This window comes from Apostichopus japonicus, chromosome 13, assembly GCF_037975245.1.
Source record: "Apostichopus japonicus isolate 1M-3 chromosome 13, ASM3797524v1, whole genome shotgun sequence".
In the NCBI taxonomy this organism is placed as follows: domain Eukaryota; kingdom Metazoa; phylum Echinodermata; class Holothuroidea; order Aspidochirotida; family Stichopodidae; genus Apostichopus; species Apostichopus japonicus.
This window is the reverse complement of record NC_092573.1, coordinates 1936046-1956706: the sequence shown is the minus strand read 5'-3', so window position 1 is coordinate 1956706 and position 20661 is coordinate 1936046. Positions and strand designations below refer to the sequence as shown.

Below are 20661 nucleotides of genomic sequence, written 5' to 3'. Positions count from 1 at the left end.
ATATCAGAAAACTAGTCGTACAAGTATCAATCAATGGTAAATCAGATAATCATTAAGGCAATTTGCATATATTAAAATATGAAGGAAAACATGACTAATCCTCCACAAACTGGTTTCTTTTCAGAAAGGTGCATGGAGTCCATTCTCAAATAGATTTAAAAAACTTTTCATTCACAACATGATCAATCATTTCGGGGGGAAGAACTGGACAGAGTAATAATAAAAATGAAACAAGAAAGATTTCGTTTGCTTTAAATTGCACTTTATTTCCACCTTTCAAACATCCCTGAACCAAATAGTTAGGTTCCTTAGGAACATACACACGCAATGTTAATGTCATATAAATCCGGCATAACCAACCAAAGAGAAAGATACAATCTCACAGTTCCTATCCCTCCGCCCTCCCTCGCCCCCCCCCACCCCAATTACTAAACTGGTCAATGAAATTGTTCTGGATGTGTCAGTCCTATTTGTAAACTAAACATGCTACTTCAGTGATACAGAAGTATACCCTGCTTTCTCTCCCTCCCAAACCTTAGCCTCTGCTCTGCCCCCCCCCCAGCCTCAAAATGCCCTGCTATTCCGTTATCCTGCTAGTCCGGTCCCTGCTAGTCCGGTCCCTGCTAGTCCGGTCTCACCTGTCAGGTCCCTGCTAGCCAGGTCCCTACTAGTCCGGTCTCACTTGTCAGGTCGCTGCTAGTCCGGTCCCTGCTTGTCTGGTCCATGCTAGTCCGGTCCCTGCTAGTCCGGTCTCACCTGTCAGGTCCCTGCTAGCCAGGTCCCTGCTAGTCCGATCTCACTTGTCAGGTCCCTGCTAGTCCGGTCCCTGCTAGTCCGGTCCCTGCTAGTCCGGTCCCTGCTAGTCCGATCTCTGCTAGTCCGGTCCATGCTAGTCCGGTCCCTGCTTGTCCGGTCCATGCTAGTCCGGTCTCACCTGTCAGGTCCCTGCTAGCCAGGTCCCTGCTAGTCCGGTCTCACTTGTCAGGTCCCTGCTAGTCCGGTCCCTGCTTGTCTGGTCCATGCTAGTCCGGTCCCTCCTAGTCCGGTCCCTGCTAGTCCGGTCCCTGCTAGTCCGGTCCCTGCTAATCCGGTCCTTTCTAGCCCATTCCCTGCTTGTGAGGTCCCTGCTAGTCCGATCCCTACTACCCTGTAAGCCACATACATTGCAAAGCTTCAGATACTCAATTCAAGAGATATTTTCATTGATGATAATTTTAGTTTGATCTTACCCAGATTGCACCAGACACAGTTGGAAAGACCTATGACAATAAATATGTCTCGGTGGGAACTTGAAAAGACATTTGACTACTCCTGCATTTGGTTATCCTTCTAGAACTGAAATAGAGTCCCATAGACTTGAGAAGAAAAGGACTGGGTGCCCCAAGCAAAACCACCAGCAGGCAGAATATTACCAAAAAAAAGTGCACAAATCCATAAGTATACAGCATGTATGTGCGGTACAGCCAAAACAGTTGTATATTCTTCCACATTGTTCCAAAAGTTGCCAAAATATAGCACCATTTTGCATCTAAAGCACCCCCCCCCCCCCCATTTTACCATCCAATCCTCCCACAACAATAAGGTGGTCCCTCATGTTGGTAATATTACTATAGCTATTCCTTATCATATATGCTAAACATCTGAAATGCTCCTTCAACACTAATTTCAATGATTCAGGACTGACCTAAATGTTAAAGTCGATATCAGTTCAATATTATCACCAAAACACATTCTTTTAACTTTATACAAACAACGCCATTTGACATCTAAAACCATTTGTTAAGAAAAAAATTGTAACGCATTGCAAACATGTTAATTGAGGGCCTTAGACTCTTATGATTTTCCATTGCGTTTTGAGCATGGCAACTGAGACATAATGGTCTGTCTTGGACTATATATGTAACACAGCCACATCGACTGATATTGAAAAAAGGAGTTTCTCCAAAAAAGAAGAAAAAGTGATAAGGAAATACTACCAAGACTGCCAGCAATTTATTTTTAGTGTTCTAAAAACATCTTAACTATGAGCTAAAACTCATCCCTTTAATACTAAAATTCCAATCTTCAGCCTTTTGATAAAAATTATCCACAGTCAATGCTCCCCTCTTGTAAGCGCTTTAAGTGTTTTTTTTCTTCTAGCATAATCTGGAAAACATTTATTTATATTTCTTTTATACTCCTCCAGACCCCTCAGTTTTGTGTATCTGCCAAATAATCTCTTTTTGCATTCAAGCAAGGATCCACGCCCGATTGACAACGGATGATTCATCTCATATTTCTCGGTAGTGCATATACCGAACCGCAAATCCCAAACTTAACAATTATTTAATTGGGTTAATTTTGATTGCAGATGTACTTAAACAATCACATACACTGTGGATATATTAACTTGCAAAGAAACCAGAAAATCAAGGATTGGTGTTAAGTTCCTTACAACCAATCATATGTCATACATGAAATTACAAGAACATGAAATAAACAAACTTAAGTACATGTCATAATAAATAGGCACTCTGACGGAAGCTTTACATGAAGGATATACCACCCTATGATGTAACAGGTCATAGGTCACTGATTACATCAACATTAACAAGATATAGATATGTGTATATATATATATATATATATATATATATACATATAGGCTGATATATATTGGCTGATATATATAGGCTGATGAAGGTCTGAAGACCAAGTGGTCAAATGTACAACCAATACATCAAGCCAACTTTCATTGTAACAGACCATCAAGTATCGGATCACGAATGGTATGAATTTCACTAGAAATGATATGAATATCCCATGAAAGAGACAACAAATTGGGATTTAGTAAAACCTGGATTATCCCTAATTGGGATAGTCAAACCTGGATTATCCCTAATTGGGATAGTCAAACCTGGATTATCCCTAATTGGGATAATCAAACCTGGATTATACAACAATTGGAATACAGTCAACACTGGATTATCCCAAATTGAGACACAGTAAAACCTGAATTATCAGAACTCAGAAAATCTGAATATCATGACATCCTTTAACGTCCTTTACCTGGAATCTGGTTTATCCGAATCCCATACTTGACCACTAATTGTGTAAATGTTGGCTTTATAAATATGATTTTACAGCACAAAATGGCACAATCACACAGAACAGAAGAACCTGAAGCACTGTCAGTGAGTGACTTGCAAATTAGGTGGGGGAAGGTGTGGGTGGGGGGGGATCCTTAGACCCAAGGTTGAGACAGATGTTCATAGGTCAACAATGGTAACACCATGACAATCTGAAAGACACAAGTGTATGTTCTTAGCGATCAAAGGTCAATAATAATGTCATTTGTCACAAACACAAAAATCATGTCACCTGTCACATTCACATAAAATTGTGCTATAACGGAGAAAATGCACTTCAGGGAACTGTTGAATAGAAACTCACTGAGCACAACATCTTTTAAGACTTTCCAATCAAAAACTGCCAAACTTTGAAAGCACACTGCACTAGCATTTTAATACTTTGCTCGAAATCATTCGTAAACTTAACAGGTTACTGAAAGTAAAATACAGAGTTTAAATGACAGCATACAAAATAAATAAATAATATTATATAGTATCTTCGTAACAACCTCTTAAGAACTTTTTCAGAGCGTATGAAACATACCAGAAACTTAAAAACTCTTTGAGAGCATTTTGGTTAAAAAAGAAAGAAGCACCACCACCTAAACAGCATATACAGGTCCAATGATAGGGAGAAGACAAGTTTATAAGTTATGTCATCATAAATAAATTGCTCGTCGAAAGATACTAGAAACATCAAAACGAAGACAAAGACAGAACCTTTTCAACAGCAGTAGTTCAAACTAAACAGAGACCATTTAAGCATTATTACTAGTAGTATATTATCACTAAACCTTGTTCTGTGGCATTACACCATCAACACACAAAAATATCTATTCAGTTATTTGATTTCACATGAAAATAGACACATGTCATATTTTGTATGAAAAACTGAACATATTATTAACAACTCCAGCTATGATTCATATTGTCAATGTGCCAAATACTGAAAAGATGAAGCCCGAAAACACTGTTACCATATTTCCGTGTGATGCTGTACTTTGTCCTCTGTGCAGAATATTATAAAAAGCGATCTAAAAACTGCATAATACATACTGCCTGGTAGATGTTCTCGACTAGACATCTCCTTTGCGAGCCTTATTATTTTTCTTGGAGAAATTACCAGATATTTGCACAATAAATTTATGAATCAATTAAGAACATGTTACATGACACATCAGATACATATTCCCACAAAGTTTAACTTGTGTTGTCAAAATTAACAATTCTGTTAGAAATGTGCCTTTTTTTACCTTAAAGGTCTACGGACACCAATGAGCAACACTTTCCTAATCACTCTAATATGCATTAGATACTCTTGAAACAAAAATTGCTGCAACTCCCATCAAATTACAACATCGATCGGCCATGTTACAAGTCTTATTTCAATTCTAGTTTATTTATGAATAAACATTAGCTAATTATGCACAATGATGATGTACAAGGTGTGGCTGTTAACTCTTTGGTTCCACAACCTTCATTTCAAGGACGGGAAACATAGGTTTGTGGTCTAAGGTAATTCTATAAAGTTATATTGTCTTCGTTGAAAAAATGAACATCACATTATTAAAATGATGTATGTTGGCTTGTAATTAGGGGTTAACATTTTGATGAGCACAACACTCCACATCATACTTTGCACATATTGAATGAGTTTCCCAGACTTATCAACTTCAAATGTGTATTATGTTGGAAGCCAAAAGAGCTTTTGATAAATTCCAAGAGATTTTGAATGATTATCACACACAATGAATGTACTGAATATGGGCCGAAATTGGCTAGTAGGGCTATAATCATGTAAAGTTGTCCCCACATGGTTTTAAACTATACTAAAGGTTTGCATACAAACATACTTAAAATGTCACTGTCAGCTGTGTGACAGTAGGTGTATTTAATGCTGATGCCATCTGACCATAAAACAGGTCAGCCTTTTTATCTATGCTTTCCAGTGAAACTCCTCAACCATTTCTGTTTTTTTATCTGTATAAATTTATTTCTCATTCTTTGTAATATTGCTATGGTATGTATTCACATAGTCTTGTTCATACCGGTTAAATCTGTTAAACATTGGTTGAAATATAAAAGTTGAATAAAATGCTCCAGTCAGTTGACTCAGGTTATACCAAGATCATTAGCATCTAGTTGTTATTCTTGTTGTTCTCTGTTTATTTCTTATAACTAACAATCGGTGACAGTTTTAGTATGAAGACACTAGCAGGTGTTTATACCACTGCAATCAGACATTGAGTAAAAACCGACATTTGCTACCACCGTTTGTAGAGGGAAAACAAATTAACATCAGTGAACAACATATCTCATTCTATAAAATGTGGTGAGTTTTGAGAGAGAGAGACATTGAAATACTTTCACTGGTTGAGACCTATCAAGAGTGTGCTCTGCCTGTCACTATCTGGTAGTATATACAAGTAACTAGTTCAACAGGGAGTTGTAGCAAAGTATGTAAATAGAGAGGCTCAAATCCAACTGTCTTCGAATCATTATTCAACAAGGGATGCCTTTCCTTTCAAATCTCTTCTGACAACCGGAAGAAACCAGTCATGTGCCCAGTTCCACTAGGTTTAGTGTTCCATCACCCATACACATACAGGAGTGATGGCTTGAGCAAGTCTAAATATGACATCATCAAGCCACATATGCTTGCATTATTAAAGGGTTTTCTTGACTTATTACAATGTTACTTTCTATTGTAGATATGGGTCTTTGCGAATGCTGAAACAAATTTGATGAAAGTTGCATGAAACACAGTATTAGAACATAACCAATGTGGACTAGTGGTGAGTATTTCAAAAACATCACCTTATGATCACAGTTTAAGAATTTTAAGAATATATCCGATAAAATGTGCATTTAAAACACATTTCTTGGCATAATCCTTCAATAAAGAAGAAAATATCCTATGGATACTTCTGGGCAAGGGTGTGGATAATTGGGTGAAAACATCTTTGGGATCTTTAATTCCCTTCCAATCAAGGTGGTGTAAGAGTTTGGCAAGTGAATGTTACTTGCACCAACATCTCTAAAAGTAGTAAGCTAGGCATACAACAATTTTTGGGCCATTTGGCTCACAACTAAGGCATCATAATTCAAAACGTGAAAATATTTGCAATACGGAAGCTTATCCAAATCTTTTATGGCAAACTTCCCCAACCTCAATTGAATTGCTTCCTTTTTATACTTCTTTCTGAGCACACCGAAAAAGAACCGACACAAAGCTGTAACAAGAGTGCGGCTGCGACTTTTGTAGAAAATACTGTACAGCTGAGAAAAGCCTGACGAAAAAAACAGTTCACCCTGTTAATCTTCATAGCCTCAGTTACTTGATGCTTCAAATTCCTTACTTGTTTTGCTTTTCAAAGAACTGGAGAGAACCGGCTTAGCTCGGTTGGGCCCCCTGTCATCCACAAAGACAGCAGCTGTGGTCAGAGAGGAATAAAATATTTCCATTTCGTTTGCTTATTTTCGTGTCTGTATTTGTTTGAACACGTACATAAATGAGGTCGATGTTTTGGAATACATACATATGTATTTATATCTATATATACATGTATATGGTATATTTTAAAGCAACAATAACAAATTAAAGAACATTGCTGAAAGACATATTAACATATTACTTAGCTGTAAATTTGATAGAATTTGTGTTTTATCATTCTTCGTCAGTGATTCATAATACATTAAACTTAGCTGTAATACATTATATACTTGCGAGAGCAAGTGACTGAGAAATGGATCTTACAGGCTTTAATGTTATATGAATCACTGACGAAGAATGATCAAACACAAATTCTATCAAATTTACAGCTAAGTGTACACAGAAACTACAAGCTGAAGATGGAAAAAAAACTATCAAATATGCAAGATTCAAATTTTTCAAGAAGGGATAGGGGAGGAAAGGGGAGGATAGGGAAGTGGGGGAGGAAAGAAAAGTGGAGGAGGAACAACATGGCAGGATAGAGAAGGTGAGGGGATGGATTGGGAGAAAGTTGGAAAATGGGAGGGATGGTGAGGGAAGAGAAGAAGATGGCTAGGTCCATCAGTGGCAACAAAAGTTACTCTTTATTGTGGTTGTTTCCATTCTACCGTCAGATACCTGGAGAGACCAACATATTCTTTCATAGAGTAGTCATGGGTAATCAAACGTGGGAATACCAATCAACCAGATTGGAAAATCTCAATCACAGGAGGCGTGGTCTATTATTGGTGCATGCTCGACCACCCCCCCCCCCACGCACCTCCACCCGTCACGGTTCATTTGGAGATATGGAAATACTGACCATCTTTTAGATTCTGTTGAACTGCTGCTGGGACATTGGACCATGTGGATGTGTATTGCACTTTACCAAGGTTCCTAGCAATAAATCTGTGACACTGATTGTAAAATTCACTGATTGCAGTAGAAGCCTCCTGTACAGCATTCAAAAGAGAAGACAAAAGAATAACCACTTAATACAACACTCAAAATATTTTGTTACCAAAAATGATCTTTAAAATAAAACAAAAACTGTTAGCAAACTGCTTATGCACTAACAAACCTGTGTAAGAGAATGTGTAAAAGTAAGAGGGCCTGACGTTTCGATCCTAGAAGGATCTTCTTCAGAGGCCGATCTTCTTTCAGCCTCTGATGAAGATCCTGCTAGGATTGAAACGTCAGGCCCACTTGCTTTAACACAAAAAATGATATTTCACATTTCTGGGCTGGTTACAGATACTGATCATTCTTGGAAATTTCTACGTCTTAAAGGCACTTTCTTGGTGGCATTATTTTGCATCTATTTTTTCTTCAAAAATGTGCATATTTTGGATGCACAATCTGGCGGCTGGCATTGATTTCATTTGGTTTATGATGTTTTGCATTGTTATACTTGATTTTCTCAAAGAGCCCCTCTCTCAATTGTGAAGATATATATATATGTTGCACAGTGTCTTAAATATCATATCTTTATAGCTTCCTCATGCTGCGATAATTATAACTTATGCCATTTATTTGGCAAATTCAAATTATTCCTCGATAAGGGGGAGGAGCTTCCATCGCCATGGTATTGTACTTTATGATCACTAGTTGTTAACAGACCCATGATGGCGCATCGTAGACAATGATGTCAACCTCTCAACGGTAGATGTACTCACACTATTCCAACCTCCGTACTTCCGAGCGTCGTCGAGTTGCAGAGCTAGAATGAGCACAGTTGAGGCAGTTTCGTAGTTGAGCTGATTGATGACCTCCTCGAGGAGAGATTTCACTAAGGATTCACTCCATCCTAGGCCCTGTAGGCGAAGGGACACTCGGTATTGAAAGATCGGAGAGAGTTGCAATTAACAAAAACTGGCTCCAAAGTCTCTCCAATAATGCTAACAGTATACGTACCATATAGCCAGGGGGCTTCATGAGGTGCTACTCGTAAGAGGCTCTCTTAACAGAAAATTAAATAAGCAAAGTGAGTACTTATCAACTCTCACAGGACGCAGGAGGGGAGGGGGAAGGTTGGAGATGGTGAGGATCAGCAAGCTAGTAAGGAGAGAGCCACTTTGTCAAGCCTAAATGGCTTTCAACTGCAAATTTTATCCTCATAATCACATACTTACTAAAATGGGGGTTGCTTGCATTTAACAAGTGTAGTACATCTTTTGATAATTTTCTGCCATCACTTTTCAACGGCAGTCTTTCGTCGTGACAAGCAGATTTGCCTCAAATTTATCAAAACTACATAGTATGACTTGAAACTCGAAAGAAAGATTTACCTATGAGCAAATGACACCATCTTCATTGTTTTTGCCTTTGTTTCATACACCAGTTAATTAATAAAGAATTAATTAATACATGATTTAATATTATTCTGAAGAAGATTCACTGTCCAAAGTAGTACTTATCACATGCAAAAGGAAACCCAAACATTTTTAAATTGTTTATCTTGATTCGAAACAAGAAGTCACTGACTAGCACTTTTAACGTAATAGTTATTTGCTTTTTGAATGTGGCATCCAAAATCAATGGAGGCAAAAAGCAGATTTAAGGCTATCTAAAAAATAACTTCCATTCTCACCTCTAACAACGACCTGAAATTGCGTTGGACCATCGGATGGGTGAAGTTTTGAGCTGTAAAGAGCATGGTGTCCGTAAAAAGTCTTTCGCAAAACGGTCTCATGTAATCTGCCCACTTGACAGTCGGTAAGCTTGAGCACAGTTTGTCCACGTCTGTGAGCATTGTAATCGACGTAGCCAGAGTCTGAACATGAGAGAGAGAGAGCAGAAACTAAATTTATATAATCTGATAAAACATTCCCCCAATGCACTCCCTTTTGGATTTTTATTTTGAACAGGGGTCTTTACATGGTGTGATTAATGACACAATTTAATGTTGCTGTATCAAATTTCTACTGCATTGTGGCATGTTGCAGCTCTGGGAATGTTGGACTACTGCAATCACAGTAACATATCATATTTTTACACACAATATAGCCATATGACCAAAAGGATTTGCACCTCTGTTCCTTGTTTCCTTACATCTGATATAGATGGGTTGGTTTTTTTTATCTAACAGCTAACAATAACAGCACAAACAAGTTCCTTGCTGTCTCACCTGTTATTTCACATTGTGCATATGGAGATAGAGTTAACATTATTATTGTACCCATGAACAGCATTGTGCATATGGAGATGGAGTTAACATTATTATTGAAACTGTGAACAGCATTGTGCATATGGGAATGGAGTTAACATTATTACTGTACCAATGAACAACATATGGCACTACTACACTATCTGTATTAACACCAGCTTTAAACTTCCCTTACTGACACTTTTCTTGAGTACCCAAGTCACACTGCTCATGCTGGTTTTGAATATTTCATCTTTATGATATGATTAACTTTGGGTGGAGGGATGCTGGTTGAGAGAAAGAATGTGGGGAGGGGAGGGGGGGGTCAAAAGGGACTTGGATCTCCTAAAATCTGATAGCTGTGTACCAGAAGAATTTTGTATGGTTTTGGTGATTCCCAGACACAGACAATAGCTTCACATAACTAAAACTAAAATATTGATGTTTCTTTTTGTTGGCAGAGATGTAGGACAAAGTTGCTCCATATTTCTTGAACGAGGATTAGATGAGGATGAGGATTTAAACTCACCAATTGATCAGCAGAATAGCTGCAGCATAGCTCGAGTACATCCTGGGGGAGAGTGGCAAATGCCCTCTGACACCAACTTCTAGAGAGATATTTATGAATCCACCTAGAAAGGAGAGTGAACATACTATGATTATGTGGCCAAACTGGCAAACTGCTAGAATTAAAAATATATTGCTTGAACAACAAGAAAACAATAGATTCCATTGTAGTCTTTGAATCTTTCTCTCATTCCTATTTCACCGATTTTAAGTGCAAACGTCCGTTGTCTTCTAAGACACTCATGGTGATGACGGGTAAATGAAAACCTAGCTTTACCTCAGACAAGACTCCTTCAGGGCTGCATAGTTATGTTCATGTGAGAATACTAGACAATCTGGAACGGTGGCCAGACAGCTTTTGCATGGCTGAGTAGAAGAAGAGCAAAACAAGAATACTTATTGGTCAAATAATACACAACAAAATAAAAGCGGGGTTACCAATACACCCTAAGAAAAATACATCATATATATATATATATATATATATTAAAGTGCTGGCAGACACAGCCTAATGCTATATTTGTGAGATGTAGGCTGTGAACCCGACTGGGAATGATTCACAAATCGGTCACCGCTCCGACCAAACTCACCTTATGAAAAAAATGACAGTACTCTTGTTGCAGATGAAAGACTATGGAATCTCTTAAAGATGGTAACTCCCACATGTCAGCATGTTGCGCTAGCTCTCTGCAACATAATCAAGTGAATTCAAGTCAACATTGAGAGGCTTTCACTACCACATATACAGTATAAAAACACACCTAAAAAATAATAATAAAGAAAACTCCTATCCTAAAGCAACTGTGATGCTTCAATCGTATACTAAACAAAAACACATGATTAAAAGTCTATTTAACCAAGTTAGTACTCGCTGGTAAATTATGCTGAACAAAGATTCTTCTCCATTGCAGACTTACAAGGTTATATAAATACAAGGGCAGTTTGGTATAGAAATTACAAACAGAAAGACATTGATCCAAAGATGACAAGCCTTTATGAAAGGGTGGTGCTTCTCAGGAGAATGTTATGGTTGAAAATGAAGCTAACAGTTTTAAGGTAAAAGTTCAAATTCCTAACAGCAAGAACAAGATACAAGAACACATTTGTCACTAATGAGACTTTATGATTTTAAATAGCAAAGGAAACACGGAAAGAAGTACATACCAACTTTAGAGAAAAAGTTTGAAATAGCAAGAAAAACCTTCCTTTTTTTTTGCATTTTGTGAGAAGTAAGCAGATATGACATTTTGATTTAAATCTTTAAGATGTTGAGAGGACTATCAGGTCTCTTCTTTTGGTTGAACAAACCAATTTACCATCCAACATGTTATGGTATGTTATGTTTTAATATGTTATGGTATGTTATGTTATGCTATGGTATGTTATGTTATGTTCTAATATGTTATGTTACTGTATGTACATAAGTAAATAGAGTCTGACTTACATAATATTACAGCTGACAGGAAGAGCAGCACAGCTCCCGTAGAGATGATCCAGGATAACCATTAATGATTCATGAGATATCCTAAGGAAAGATCAAACAAAACTACCATTTATGAAAAATAAAAACAATTACCAAATTACCATAAATCACAAAAATAAAAGCAACAAAATCTCTCCTTCGAGATGTACTGTTTGTCATGTTTTACCTTGATATTCCACAATGTCTTAGAGGTGGGTTATAACTTTGTGTGGCTTTGACCAAGCTATGTATTTAGTCATGCATAGATGGATGTTACCTATCAAGCTGAGATCAATGTTGATGTAAAACCCATTAAGCTACTCCTAATCAGCCAAATTATACCCCATTTAGTGCAAAACAGAAAAGTTTGAGCCCTGTAATGCTTTATCCTTCATTGTTAAATTTTTAATTTCTTTTATTAAAATCATTTTCAGAAACAGATTTTTGTGATTCCAGTTTAGTTTATCCTTCCTCTATATACTTGAGTATTAAAAGTAAAAAACTCATTGTTTTTCAACACAGACTGCAGCTGTAAGGAAAATTCTACTATTATGCTATATAGCAAAGTTATGGTCAGAATTTCAGGTTCACATCAAATGACCTTTAATTCTACTGTCAAACATGTCATATGATCAGTATTGTTCACTGAAGAAGGTATTGCGCCAATATGCTGCTATTATGTGACTGGTTAATCAAAGATGCAATGAAAGCATTACAGGTCGACATCATTACAGGTCAACATCATTATAGGTCGACATCATTACAGGTCAACATCATTACTGGTCAACACATTACAGGTTCACCCTATTACAGGTCGACATCACTACAGGTTAACATCTTTAAGGTTGTTTGGATCAAACTAAAAGAGTTTGTGGTTGAGCTTGAAAGGGGGTGGCATGGGGTTGAGGTCAGGGAAAGAATAATCAGGACCTAGCCATGATATTCTGAATTTAACAGGTTTCCAACATTCAGGTGTTAGGATTTGCTTCTGTTTGAATGAAAATCCAACCTTCAAAAAGTATAAGTCTTTTGTAGTTTGTCTCAAACACACGTTCGTAAACAGTCATACTATAACTGAAATCCAGAAAGACAAAAGTGTAATAATTATAAAGTGCTGCATACAGATGGTAGCAGTTTTTGGTACTTACCCTGGAAATCTGATAGTATTAGCACTGCTCTCCCTCCAACTGCCAGTAAGCATTGCTTCGAAGAATCTGCTTCGACTGGCGAGTACAAATCTGAAAGATGAGTGATGTCATTGAAACATCAGGAATTGTTTTGTTTTTTACCAATATGCAAAGAAAAATTTGAGACCAAAGAACATTGCCTATACAATCACCCCTGTAAGTGTAATTCAGAAAATTTCAGAGAAAAGAAAGTGAAATTCACAATCCATGAAGTTGATGCATACAATATATGAATTATGTTATCAAGCATATTATTCTCAGAAAAATATATGACCTAAAACTAAAGGGATATTCCTTAAGCTGAAGTCCATTTTTTGGCAAAATTGCTTGAGAAATTTGAATACAGTAGTTAATGAAGAATAGACACAGTGAAGTTTATTGCACATATACAAAACAATACCTCACAACTTACATTTACCTGTGTTGCATTGCAGACCATTTTGTAAGTTGCACCATCAAATCTATATATGGCTATTAAAAGTATGATGTGAATGTAACAAAGCTTAAACATATTAATGTGCACATTATAAAGCATATTAATTTGGATTTGTAGGATACTGTATAACCAGCCATCATTTCTTGACTTTATTGTTTAAGGTGACATACATGTCAAAAACTGATTCATACATAGATATGTAAAAGCTAGAATGTTTACCCTTCAATAAAAAAAATCAATGGTTTGGGGGGACAGGAAGGGAAGGAGGGAAGGTTGTTCATTATGTCAAAAGCATCTAAGATCAAAATATCAATCTGAATGTAAAGTGGAAGCAATCACAAATTCATAAAAGTTGAAAAATATAAACAATTATAATCACCTATGGGCTGGTATACACTGTTCATCGTCTAGTTCAAGCTGCACATCATGGTCTTCCCCTTCACGTAGCATTCCATGAATCTCGTTTGCAAATTCAGCGTGTAATGTCCTCTGACCTTTAGCCTCTTTTGGTCGAACAGGTTCACTGACAGTTACCGTAGCAACACCGTTCTCAACCTACAAACAAAAAATCATGAAACATTCTCCCAAACAAATCGATTCATTTTATCAGTAAAACATTCTTCTTTTTTTTAATGTCATTTACAGATTGCTATAACAATGTCAAATATTCAAATTCATGTCTTCATTTCTTAATAAAATTAATCACTGAGATGCCAACGTTACTCTACAGCAGCATGCAACATCATATAAATATTTAATTGACCTAGGTTTATCTGCTGTTGACTTTAGTGTGTTTGATCCCTAGGCTAAAACTGTCACTGAGATGCCAATGCTACCCTAACAGGCAACATCATATAAATATTTAATTGACCTAGGTTTATCTGCTGTTGACTCTTGTGTGTTTGATCCCTAGGCTAAAACTGTCACTGAGATGCCAATGCTACCCTAACAGGCAACATCATATAAATATTTAATAGACCTAGATTTATCTGCTATAGACTCTTGTGTGTTTGATCCCTAGGCTAAAACTGTCACTGAGATGCCAATGCTACCCTAACAGGCAACATCATATAAATATTTAATAGACCTAGATTTATCTGCTATAGACTCTTGTGTGTTTGATCCCTAGGCTAAAACTGTCACTGAGATGCCAATGTTACCCTAACAGGCAACATCATATAAATATTTAATAGACCTAGGTTTATCTGCTGTTGACTCTTGTGTGTTTGATCCCTAGGCTAAAACTGTCACTGAGATGCCAATGCTACCCTAACAGGCAACATCATATAAATATTTAATTGACCTAGGTTTATCTGCTGTTGACTCTTGTGTGTTTGATCCCTAGGCTAAAACTGTCACTGAGATGCCAATGCTACCCTAACAGGCAACATCATATAAATATTTAATTGACCTAGGTTTATCTGCTGTTGACTTTAGTGTGTTTGATCCCTATGCTAAAACTGTCACTGAGATGCCAATGTTACACTAGCAGGCAACATCATATAATTATTTAGTAGACCTAGGTTTATCTGCTGTTGACTCTTGTGTGTTTGATCCCTAGGCTAAAACTGTCACTGAGATGCCAATGTTACCCTAACAGGCAACATCACATAAATATTTAATAGACCTAGATTTATCTGCTATAGACTCTTGTGTGTTTGATCCCTAGGCTAAAACTGTCACTGAGATGCCAATGTTACCCTAACAGGCAACATCATATAAATATTTAATTGACCTAGGTTTATCTGCTGTTGACTCTTGTGTGTTTGATCCCTAGGCTAAAACTGTCACTGAGATGCCAATGCTACCCTAACAGGCAACATCATATAAATATTTAATAGACCTAGGTTTATCTGCTGTTGACTCTTGTGTGTTTGATCCCTAGGCTAAAACTGTCACTGAGATGCCAATGTTACCCTAACAGGCAACATCATATAAATATTTAATAGACCTAGATTTATCTGCTATAGACTCTTGTGTGTTTGATCCCTAGGCTAAAACTGTCACTGAGATGCCAATGTTACCCTAACAGGCAACATCATATAAATATTTAATAGACCGACAGTAGGTTTATCTGCTAATGACTCTTGTGTGTTTGATCCCTAGGCTAAAACTGTCACTGAGATGCCAATGCTACCCTAACAGGCAACATCATATAAATATTTAATAGACCTAGGTTTATCTGCTGTTGACTCTTGTGTGTTTGATCCCTAGGCTAAAACTGTCACTGAGATGCCAATGTTACCCTAACAGGCAACATCATATAAATATTTAATAGATCTAGATTTATCTGCTATAGACTCTTGTGTGTTTGGACCCTAGGCTAAAACTGTCACTGAGATGCCAATGTTACCCTAACAGGCAACATCATATAAATATTTAATAGACCGACAGTAGGTTTATCTGCTAATGACTCTTGTGTGTTTGATCCCTAGGCTAAAACTGTCACTGAGATGCCAATGCTACCCTAACAGGCAACATCATATAAATATTTAATAGACCTAGATTTATCTGCTGTTCACTCTTGTGTGTTTGGTCCCTAGGCTAAAACTGTCACTGAGATGCCAATGCTACCCTAACAGGCAACATCATATAATTATTTAATAGACCTAGATTTATCTGCTATAGACTCTTGTGTGTTTGATCCCTAGGCTAAAACTGTCACTGAGATGCCAATGTTACCCTAACAGGCAACATCATATAAATATTTAATAGACCTAGGTTTATCTGCTGTTGACTCTTGTGTGTTTGATCCCTAGGCTAAAACTGTCACTGAGATGCCAATGCTACCCTAACAGGCAACATCATATAATTATTTAATAGACCTAGATTTATCTGCTATAGACTCTTGTGTGTTTGATCCCTAGGCTAAAACTGTCACTGAGATGCCAATGTTACCCTAACAGGCAACATCATATAAATATTTAATAGACCGACAGTAGGTTTATCTGCTAATGACTCTTGTGTGTTTGATCCCTAGGCTAAAACTGTTGATATTTCTGCACATGATTTGCCATCAAAATTTTCCAAAGACTCTTCAGTATGAAGAACAACTTTGTTCCAGAGACAAGCTACCTCTTCCATTGTTGATGAGCTAATCGTCTCTTTCTCTTCTTCTTTGGAATCAGTCGGACTGATCCTCTTCCATTTATCCAGAAGCAAATCTGACGAACATGAGTAAACTGATCTACAAGATTGATAAAAACAAGTACCAAAGATAGAAAGATAAGGTAAGGAAAGAGATGAGATACAAGGATGAAGTCTTTGTGGAACTGACGATGAGATATCAAACAACTTCATTATGTTAATTGTAAAATATCATGAAGGAGTATAATCTCAAAGAAGTATCTGCAAAAGCAATTCTGGAATATTGGGACAGAAATGGAATGGATCGGAACATTTTCCATGAGACTGTAAAAGCACAGTAGTCAGCACATTTCAAGTGAATAATGAAAATACAGGGGTTTTTCACGTCCAGAAAACTATATTCAAGCACTGAAAAGACATTACTTACTTTGGTTAACCTAGCACATCTGGAGATCTCATTGTTCCACAAGAACATATTGGACCTATTGTACCTTGCTCTCAATTCAGTAGAGTCCTTCACCTTACGGTAACCCTGACAGCATGCAAAGCTTGTGCAAAAGCAGGGAACAACCATGTAAGGAGTGGTATGGACCCCAACACCTTATCCCATCCCCCCCCCACTCCAGAAATACCACACAGAAATAATTCTGCCACAATCCAGCTTGTCCCCATGACTCTGTACACAGGATACCTTTGGGTTTTCTCCGTTGTGGTAAATTAGAGTGACAAGCTTTAGAAAAAATGAATGATTGTCAATTCTTACTTGACCAGATCCTGAATATCTTTTACATCGGTTCCAATGTCTTCTATTTTAATCGATAAAGTTCCTTCTTGTTTCGAACAGCCACATGACCCACACCTTTCCCATAAAGGAGGAATTCTTTTCTTCAAGAGGGCAGCGTGACATTCTACCACACAGGAAGGATTATTTGATGTGCTGTCTGGTGCGGACGTCACAAATTGCACGTCAGTGAGGATGCCATCTTTGAAAGATCTGTTGATTGAAGAAATGATAGAACTTTTATTAAAACAACATTTACTGTATGTGCAACATAGTGTGTAGAATTGTCATCAAAATACTGTAAACTGATCAAAATGTACGGTTAAATGTAAATCAGATGCATTGGAAGTTGTAAACAAATTGACCAAAAAGCAAAGAAATTAGAAAGATATTCTGTGTTTAATTGTAAATTTTAAGTATAAAATGAATCAAGGTAGAAAATAAAGTTTGAGTTTCCCATATAAACATAGATCAGAACAAATTGGTAAAATATATATAATGGAATAGATGATTGTATACACAACTCTGAGTAATGTTCTCCAAAAAACAAAGGGGGGCCAGGGGGGTGTGGGGAGGATAAGTTTAAAAATTTAAGTATTGATTCACCTGTCTTCAAGGAAGGCAAAAACTGATTCTAAAAAAAGCATCAAAAGTAATTGACCTAATATTTAGCTAAGTAAATATTTCAGGATTTTAAAACACTATTTAAGACAATGCAGTTTATAATTAAACTGTATTTTGCATTCTACAGTAAGTCTATATTAGCCATCCAATACCTACAAGTACATAGATTTAAAAAACTATTACACCTATCAGTCTGTAAACTAATTAATGCATCTTTAAGATTTTGTTCATAATCACCACCAAACTATCAAAATGTTTATTTTGGTTGGTTTGGAAACTTCTCAAACTGTGGTCTTGTTTCACATTTCCATTGTGGTGGACAACAAAACAATTTACATTTATGGTACATCTTAATGTTTCCTTAACATAATTAATTAAGAGCTTACCTCTCAATGTCGCTTAAAAACGTCTGCAACTGCTTTTCATGAAATTTTACTTTTTCTTTGGACACCCTTGCCATGTACGATGCACTTTGCAAGGGGTTTGGGACGTTCCCTCTAGCACCTTGCTTTGCCATTGATTGTTCTTGTGGTAACCTCAAGGGACATATCCTTATCTATTTGTCTGTGTCCAACACTTGTCATTCCTGAATGAAAATAAAGTATGTGTTACAAATTGCTGATCTGGTTCACATGGTATTTTATAGTTACAGTTTGGATAGGCTATTTGTCAAACATAACGCCTATGAATTTGTCTGAGACTACCATCCATGCCCCCCCACCTACCTCCCTGCCCACATGATCCATGATGAAACAATCATCAATGCTAGTCAGTCTCACAACCAAGGCTCCATGTAATGCAAGACATCTTGAAGAGCTGAAGCCCTTAATGTTGGTGAAAACCAATCCCCCCCCCCCCCTAAAATGCCAAGGTTTGTAGAATGAATGACAAATAAGACTCAGGCATTCACCTACACTATCACACAATTATAGATAGGTACACCACTATTACAACTACTGTACCAGTCTACTAATACCGCAAGAACTACTAGACATACATACAGCTCTCGAATCCCAGAAGGCCTAGACCTACAAGAAGTAGAGCTTTAGTTTGTCTACTGTACAGTACAGCTCATAAATCATACGTGATTGTCTATTTTGCATCATCATAACTTTATGAAGATTAAGTAGAAATAAATTACATATTTGACTAGAATATGTAATTTGACAAGCCTAGTCTTATGGTAAGCAGCCTGGGCTTAGTGCTATATGAGTCAGAGAGTGAAGTACAGCCTGATAATTACTGTACCAGCAGCTTTCAACGATTGATGCAGCTACTGCTACTGGTAGTGGTAGGTTGCCCGGGGTCATGTCAAGTCAAACTTCAAAGAAAATTACAGTGGTCGAATAATCTTGTGTATATAGTTCCTGCAAGCCCTGAAGGCAGCCTGACATGTTAGCTACTCACAGGCACTCATACTATGGCCTTTCCTAACTTTCACTGTTACAGTAGGCTTGGCTTAATTATAAACTGAATTTTTGTTCGTGTTAGGCCTAGCCTTGTGTAACTTTGTGTAGCCAGTCTGTATGCTATTGTGGCCTAGTACTGTAGTAGCTAGTAGTAGTAGTATAGTGGTAGTATGGCAAAATTAACAGTGAGTAATGAAACATGACTTACGATTATGTTTAACTTTCTCAATATTTTTAAATACGTACATGAACACAAACGGCCTTCAGCAAATCAGCAAGAAGGCCTATTATTGCTAGGTGTTACATAAGAACGTACTAATTATATGGCCTAAGTTAGAATCAGCCAGTCTCTTGTTCTTTTGTTTTGTACCTTAAGTGTTAATACTGTAAGGAGCCAGTTTCGCGAAAAGTTATTAGAACGTTACCATAATGAAAGAAAAAATATCCTAGATCTTAGGTATTCCTAGAAATGATCACGCATGCGTGATGGCCACCCATAGGAAACGCTCCTTGGTCACAGTTCCACAGCTAAAGGATGTGCATTCATTTTGTACAATTTTCACAGTTCATACCAAATTTTCCACTTCTTATCTTAATTGTTCCACTGTTTTATCCCAGAACATCGACTTTTCTTGAAAGTTTGTATCAATTATATCGGAATTTCGACGTTGTGTGTGAAACTTCGCCGGCGGGATCATACTATTTATCTCTAAATTTTGAATTTCAATCTTGTAATATCGACTTTTTTATCGAAATTCTGACTATTTATGAAGAAGTTTCGACATAAATTGTGCAGAACGCGGCTCGCGGGCACGTTTTCAGTGAGGAGTCCCTACCAGAAGGCTAGAGCAATTAATGCGTATGCGAAATGCAGTGTCGCTGGGTTTATAGGCCTATACTTAGAGTAGTGTATACTACAGTTCCGGCTGCGATTCTCCCCCAAAAAACAGTTTTGCAATTACGGAGTTTTCAGCCAATCATATTGCTCTTGACGTCAGCATCAATAATAATTTCGCTTGGGAGTTGGAAGACATACACTGTCAGAAGAATGGTAAGGTCCGCTGGTCTTAAAGGCATTGAAGACTCGCCCCAAACCGCGTGCGGCCATCTGAAAAAGTTTACTTTCTGTCGTTGCAGGTGTTTGTTCGTGTCGCTACAAAATGCAGACAGTAATGAAACGTGATACCTTGTTATCTTTAACTGGACCTGAGATGTCCATCGCTGTATCGTTTGTATACTGTGCTGTGGGTATTGACCGCAGCTGTATGTACTGACTGTACACTAGTGTCTAATTACCGACGGTAGCAAGCTGTGTGTCTATTTTCTGGGATAGATGGTTGTGTTTAACACTTCGGTTACACCTCATTCGAAACTAGGTCAA

At 37.3% G+C, this 20661-nt stretch overlaps 1 protein-coding gene across 6 annotated transcripts; it reads right to left on the bottom strand.

The window, feature by feature from the left end:
* Positions 1 to 696: 696 nt before the first annotated feature.
* Positions 697 to 20170, bottom strand: LOC139978554 (BTB/POZ domain-containing protein 8-like). Of its 6 annotated transcripts, none has more exons than XM_071988861.1 (14): positions 19853 to 20170; positions 18258 to 18457; positions 17230 to 17460; positions 16455 to 16566; positions 13759 to 13934; positions 12905 to 12994; positions 11739 to 11819; positions 10885 to 10981; positions 10572 to 10660; positions 10257 to 10359; positions 9173 to 9355; positions 8259 to 8396; positions 7406 to 7535; positions 697 to 6544 (listed from the first exon to the last, which is right to left on the bottom strand). In XM_071988861.1, exons 2-14 carry the CDS (start codon positions 18386 to 18388, stop codon positions 6441 to 6443), a joined length of 1665 nt encoding a protein of 554 aa, XP_071844962.1. In that variant the 5' UTR covers positions 18389 to 18457; positions 19853 to 20170; the 3' UTR covers positions 697 to 6440. The 6 variants fall into 6 exon arrangements, with proteins under 6 accessions (XP_071844962.1, XP_071844963.1, XP_071844959.1 ...); XM_071988862.1 differs by lacking the exon at positions 19853 to 20170 and adding an exon at positions 19706 to 19823; XM_071988858.1 differs by lacking the exon at positions 19853 to 20170 and adding an exon at positions 19489 to 19670.
* Between the last annotated feature and the right edge of the window lie 491 nt (positions 20171 to 20661).

Bases quoted from the DNA above. Each gene is read 5' to 3' on its own strand.
- LOC139978554 (XM_071988861.1), bottom strand. From the start codon at position 18,388: ATGGCAAAGCAAGGTGCTAGAGGGAACGTCCCAAACCCCTTGCAAAGT. The intron at 7,536-8,258 runs GTGAGTACATCT...AATGCTGTACAG, and splicing joins AGTACGGAGGTTGGAATAGT to GAGGCTTCTACTGCAATCAG. The intron at 6,545-7,405 runs GTCAGTATTTCC...CTCTGACCACAG, and splicing joins TCAACAGAATCTAAAAGATG to CTGCTGTCTTTGTGGATGAC.